General features: G+C 65.1%; 2 protein-coding genes across 2 annotated transcripts in view; one reads left to right on the forward strand and one right to left on the reverse strand.

Annotated features, from left to right (window-relative positions):
* Positions 1-1,244: 1,244 nt before the first annotated feature.
* On the reverse strand, positions 1,245-1,748 carry F751_5063 (hypothetical protein; the record flags this gene model as incomplete). The annotated part of the gene is made up of 1 exon (XM_011398806.1): positions 1,245-1,748. One exon carries the CDS (start codon positions 1,746-1,748, stop codon positions 1,245-1,247), a length of 504 nt encoding a protein of 167 aa, XP_011397108.1.
* A 1,355-nt stretch (positions 1,749-3,103) lies between these two features.
* Positions 3,104-6,033, forward strand: part of F751_5064 (ADP,ATP carrier protein) — a gene marked incomplete at both ends in the record, with an annotated part of 7,133 nt that continues 4,203 nt past the window's right edge. Inside the window, 5 exons of the mRNA XM_011398807.1 lie at positions 3,104-3,475; positions 3,640-3,777; positions 4,300-4,641; positions 4,806-4,943; positions 5,058-5,822. Of these exons, the coding sequence (XP_011397109.1) occupies positions 3,104-3,475; positions 3,640-3,777; positions 4,300-4,641; positions 4,806-4,943; positions 5,058-5,822 (1,755 nt within the window). The remainder of the gene's footprint in view (positions 3,476-3,639; positions 3,778-4,299; positions 4,642-4,805; positions 4,944-5,057; positions 5,823-6,033) is intronic.

The raw sequence follows: 6,033 nt of genomic DNA on the forward strand, positions 1-6,033 counted from the left end.
GCACGGCTGTCGCGTGAAAATCATATCTTTCCCAGTGTTCTCCACGTGTACAGTCCTGTGCATCCCATGTTTCAGCCATTCAGGGTAAGGCAGTCCTCATTCGACTTGACCATACTTTAATACTCTCTATGTGGTCAAGACTCCATAAATTGCACCCTGTCTCTGCGTCTCATGCAGGAACCCTGCCAAGGTCATTTCTGCCCACTCCATCACCCAAAGGGTTGCGAAAGCACTGCAGATGGCAAGCATCGCTTTTCTCTTACCAATACACATGGAGGAGTGACGGAGGGGGGCTAGGAGGATCAGTGTTGGCTTGTCCGATTTATGGCTCGGTGGCCGCCGATGGGACCTGTGGATGCAGCTCCTGTGGCGCCTGGAACGGGTGTACCTCAACATGGAGATGAGCAAGAGCACTCCATGCAGGGGTTGCTGTGGTGGCTGCCTCACCGGCAGGCACAATATTTGTACAAATAAGAAGGTGAAAGGAGGCGCCGGAGCATTGCCCCCGGGTAAAGGGAGGCTCGGCTGGTGAGTGTGCAGGGAATCAAGAGTGACATCATTGCCCTAGCCATCCTCATGGAGGGCGGGGTTGCAAGGATGCTCCGACAGACAGGGAACGTTAGCTGCCACTTGTGGCATATGCCCCTGTCTTTCATTCCTCTTTCTCCCTTGTTATTGGTTTTCACCCTGCGTTTGTTCCATCTTCATGGGGTGGCATAAGCTGGTAGGGTGTCGCGATCCCTCTTCTCCAAGCATGGAAAGTGTTGTTTGACAAACTGGCAATCTGACAAGAACTGATCCCTCCTCTGTTGTCTCTTCATAACCATACAGTGTGATGATTTACAGCCGTAAACTGTCGATCAGCGAAAATCAAAGATCGTTGGGAAAAGCATCACCCGCTCCACATGGGGGGCGGGCAGCGTAAAAACCCAACAGGTCCTCCAGGTCCTTCCATCCACAGGGTCCACCAGCGACTCCACAGGGTCGCGCGGGGCGACATCAGGTCTGGGTCAGGTTCCAGTACGGCACCACCGAGTGGCAATGCAACTTGGTGGTACTCTGAAGCCACACATACACATAGAGATACAGGGGCTCGAGTAAGACAGCAGCACAAAAAATGCGACGAATGTCGCATAGGGGAGTGACATCATGTCTCGAATACTGGGGGGAAGGGTGGTCAAACAAGGACAGTGATGGAGCGACCGCAGGGCCAAAAGAGGGACAAATATGATGGGACACAGCGGTCACTGCCAGCGACACAATCGCAGGGAGGTGGTGGGAGAGAGAGACAAGGTGTGTGGGTGGTGCTGCCCGAGGGCAACCGGGTCTCCACACGGGGGGGTAGGGGGTAACGACTCCGAAGAGGGTGGGCATTGGCCAGGCAATTTAAACACGCCCGAACGGCCATGCTTTCTCAGCGGTTGGAGTGCTGAAGGGGAGGCTAAGCAAATATCCGAGAGAGAGAAATAGTATGCGGATCCTGCCCGGCAGAAAGGAACGTTCCACTGATGGGGGGGCAAGGGGGTGGCGTCATCCCAGTATGGGGGATGTGCCAGAGGGGCAGGGGGAGCGCACGATGAGGAAGGTGGCTCACAGCACGAGCTGCCGACGCAGGCCGTCCAGCATGAGGAGGCTTGCGGTGGGCAGAGGCAGTGCCTCAGGCATGGGGCTGTTGGTGAATCCTGGGCCGGCATACCGTGCCAGGAGAAGTGGGGAAGCGGTGGCCTGGGGGGTGGCAGCAGCGGCATGCTCGGCACGCTTCCGGGGCGGCGAGCGGTTGCTACTACGGGCAGCGACTGCGATCAGCGGCGCCCTGCTGGCAGTGGCAGCTGGAGCATCGGGCTGCTTTCCAGCCGGCTCACGGCGCTTCCCGTTCTTGCCCGCAGTCTTGGGTTTCACAGCCCCATCCTTCACGGGCGTCTTGCCTCTGAAAGGGGTGGGGACGGCCGCCATGGGTTCATAAGAAAAGGTGCATGCGTACGCATCCCATCACCCGGCTCGCCGCAAGCGTGTGAGAGTTTGCAGCACAGGCGCGTACACTCACCGCTGCAAGGTGGCAAACTGAGCGTTGTCAGCCTGGGATGGGCTGAAGAATGGTACGAGCTCGCGTTCCTGCATTGAGATGTTGTTGGATGCTCAGGATACCCTGTTAGAAACAGAGCGAAGACAATGCGCAGGATCCCTAGTAGCTACCGCCTGAAGCTCACCTTGAGGGCTGTCGTAGGGGTCGGGGTCCGCTGGCAAGCAGCGGTCAAAGCGTCCACGAGGTGGTCGGCATCACCCTTGAACCGGCCCTATATCATATGAGAATAGACGTCCAGAGTGAGACCGGGAGCTTCCGGGGACCGGGGTCTGTAACAACCACCCTCCGCATGACCCACGCCTACCTGTCGAGGCATGTGTCGCGCGACAGCAGATGGAGACGGCATGACTGCTACTGAAGCCATTGCGACAGAGTTAAACAAGATATTATGACAGCGGGAAGCTCAGGGCCTCAGAGCGACGTCGACGGAACCACGGAGGTCTTGCCGAGAGGGCGCGTCTTGCTTGCACCACGAGTAACGGTGCGTTATGGAGTAAGCAGAGTCTTATCGCGGCTGTCGGGGAAAACTTCCGGACACGGAGACATACTATACTAGGGAAAATAGGGCGAACCCAGAAATCCCACGTCCACAGATACGCCCTCCTCTGGGGCCCTCCCGGGGACAATTTGGCTGCGCTTCGCGCCAGATTCCATTTCCCTTGGCCTACGTGGCTCTCGCCCGAATACAGGGAGGGGGCCCTGTAGGCCGACCGACACCCCTGCAGGGCATTGCCGAGCAGGAACTAGGTGTATGATCAAATCTGATCACTCCAAGCAGTCCCCAGCATTCGCACTCGCCGTGGGCCCGGCACATTCGGGCACCCTCGCGCTGCAGGCCATACTCGCAGGTGCTTCATCCCCCACTGCCTCTCATTCGTCCACCCAATTGTGGCACATATTTTGTATTGACGTTTGGGGGAAAGGTAACAGTCCGAGAGGCCTGCTCGGCCCCTTCCATGGCCGCGCTGACGGGGGCTCAGTAGGATCCCAGGGGGGGGCCCCATCCTCTCACGCCCTGCGATGCTGCGCGCCCTGCGCCGCCTGGCGCAGGCCCAGGCCCAGGCCGGGGCTGGGACCTGGTCGCCCTCGCTCCCCGCCCTGCCCCGCTCGCTCCTCCCAGCCAGGGCCCCCTTCGGCAGCGTCGCCGCCAAGACCGCCGCCACCCCGCCCTGGGCGCGCCTGCCGGACCGCGCCTCGGAGTGGGCGCTGTCGCGCCTGCGGCCCAACTACGACCGGCTGCTGGGCGTGCGGTACGGCCCGCGCTTCACGCTCATCAACGCCGTGGGCGTGACGCAGCCGCGCTGGGCGCGCGCGATGTCCCTGCTCCTCGCTGAGGCCCTCACCCGCGGCGACCCACACGTCGCCTGGTGCTTCTCGTCGCCCATCACACAGGTGTGTGTTTTGGTCGGGTGGACGGGTGGGGGCGGGGGGGTGAGGGGGACGGACGGGGCATCTGGCCGACCTCTGGCTCATCCCCACTCCTGTCCCATGCATCATCTTCCCCAGCCACCGAACCAGACCAGCTAACAAACATCATCCCCCCCCTCCCACCTCAGTCTGAGGCGGCGTACCTGGCGGCGGCGGAGCGTGCGGACGCCGAGGCGGCGGTGGCGGCGGCCCACTTCTGGCGCTCGGTCCTGCGGCGCCTGGGCATGGCGGCGCGCCTCCTCTGGCTCCTCCTCATCTTCCTGCCCGTGGCCGCCACCAGCCCCTTCGCCGGCCGCCCCGGCCCGCGCCGCCGGCGCTGGCTGGTCCACAGATACGCCCTCCTCTGGGGCCCTCCCGGGGACAATTTGGCTGCGCTTCGCGCCAGATTCCATTTCCCTTGGCCTACGTGGCTCTCGCCCGAATACAGGGAGGGGGCCCTGTAGGCCGACCGACACCCCTGCAGGGCATTGCCGAGCAGGAACTAGGTGTATGATCAAATCTGATCACTCCAAGCAGTCCCCAGCATTCGCACTCGCCGTGGGCCCGGCACATTCGGGCACCCTCGCGCTGCAGGCCATACTCGCAGGTGCTTCATCCCCCACTGCCTCTCATTCGTCCACCCAATTGTGGCACATATTTTGTATTGACGTTTGGGGGAAAGGTAACAGTCCGAGAGGCCTGCTCGGCCCCTTCCATGGCCGCGCTGACGGGGGCTCAGTAGGATCCCAGGGGGGGGCCCCATCCTCTCACGCCCTGCGATGCTGCGCGCCCTGCGCCGCCTGGCGCAGGCCCAGGCCCAGGCCGGGGCTGGGACCTGGTCGCCCTCGCTCCCCGCCCTGCCCCGCTCGCTCCTCCCAGCCAGGGCCCCCTTCGGCAGCGTCGCCGCCAAGACCGCCGCCACCCCGCCCTGGGCGCGCCTGCCGGACCGCGCCTCGGAGTGGGCGCTGTCGCGCCTGCGGCCCAACTACGACCGGCTGCTGGGCGTGCGGTACGGCCCGCGCTTCACGCTCATCAACGCCGTGGGCGTGACGCAGCCGCGCTGGGCGCGCGCGATGTCCCTGCTCCTCGCTGAGGCCCTCACCCGCGGCGACCCACACGTCGCCTGGTGCTTCTCGTCGCCCATCACACAGGTGTGTGTTTTGGTCGGGTGGACGGGTGGGGGCGGGGGGGTGAGGGGGACGGACGGGGCATCTGGCCGACCTCTGGCTCATCCCCACTCCTGTCCCATGCATCATCTTCCCCAGCCACCGAACCAGACCAGCTAACAAACATCATCCCCCCCCTCCCACCTCAGTCTGAGGCGGCGTACCTGGCGGCGGCGGAGCGTGCGGACGCCGAGGCGGCGGTGGCGGCGGCCCACTTCTGGCGCTCGGTCCTGCGGCGCCTGGGCATGGCGGCGCGCCTCCTCTGGCTCCTCCTCATCTTCCTGCCCGTGGCCGCCACCAGCCCCTTCGCCGGCCGCCCCGGCCCGCGCCGCCGGCGCTGGCTGGCGCGCGTGCGGCGCGCGCTGGAGCGCGGCGGCCCCGCCTTCATCAAGTGGGGCCAGTGGGCGGCCACGCGCCGCGACCTCTTCCCCCCGGACCTCGCCGCCGAGCTGGCGCTGCTGCACACGCAGGCTCCCGCCCACGCGCCGTCGGTGACGGCCGCGGCGGTGGCCGCCGCCTTTGGCTTCGGCGTGGGCGACCTCTTCTACTCCTTCGAGGACGCGCCCGTGGCCTCGGGCTCCATCGGCCAGATCCACCGCGCGCAGCTGTCGGCCCTGGGCGCGCGGCTGACGGGCATGGCGGAGGGCACGGTGGTGGCGGTCAAGGTGCGCCACCCCGCGGTCAGCCAGGCCATCGAGCGCGACTTCGCGCTCATGTCCGCCGCGGCGCGCGCGCTGGGCGCGCTGCCCTGGCTCGCGCACCTGCGCCTGGAGGAGAGCCTGCGCCAGTTCGCCGCGCCGCTGCGCGAGCAGGTGGACCTGGGGCGCGAAGCCATGCACCTGCACGCCTTCAACTACAACTTCCGGCGAATGCGCGAGGTCAGCTTCCCCGTGCCCCTCTACCCGCTGGTCACCCCGGGCGTGCTGGTGGAGACCTACGAGGAGGGGCGGCACATCGGCGAGTACGTCGCGCGCGGCGCCGGCGCGCCCTTCAACTCCTCCCTCGCCGTCATCGGCGCGCGCGCCATGCTGCACATGATGCTGGTCGACTCCTTCATCCACGCCGACCTGCACCCCGGCAACATCCTGGTCCGGCTGGAGACGCCGGGGGGGCGCGCCGTGGCGCGTGCCATCAACGCCGCGCGCTCCTTGCTCAAGGAGACGGGGGTGAGAGGGGTGGGTGGGAGTGGGAGGAGAGGGGGGCTGGTATGCAGGCTTGTGTTTGAGGAGGTGTGCAGGCGGCTGGGTGCATGGGCGCATGCCCGGAGCCGATGAGCCGCCGGGAACGGGGCCGACCCCAGGTTCAGCACAGGACGCTTGAGAACCGATCCTCTGCACCAGAATATGTCCACCTACAGCAATTGCCTCCCTCCCCCCC

The sequence above is a fragment of the Auxenochlorella protothecoides genome (assembly GCF_000733215.1).
Source record: "Auxenochlorella protothecoides strain 0710 unplaced genomic scaffold scaffold56, whole genome shotgun sequence".
Taxonomy (NCBI): domain Eukaryota; kingdom Viridiplantae; phylum Chlorophyta; class Trebouxiophyceae; order Chlorellales; family Chlorellaceae; genus Auxenochlorella; species Auxenochlorella protothecoides.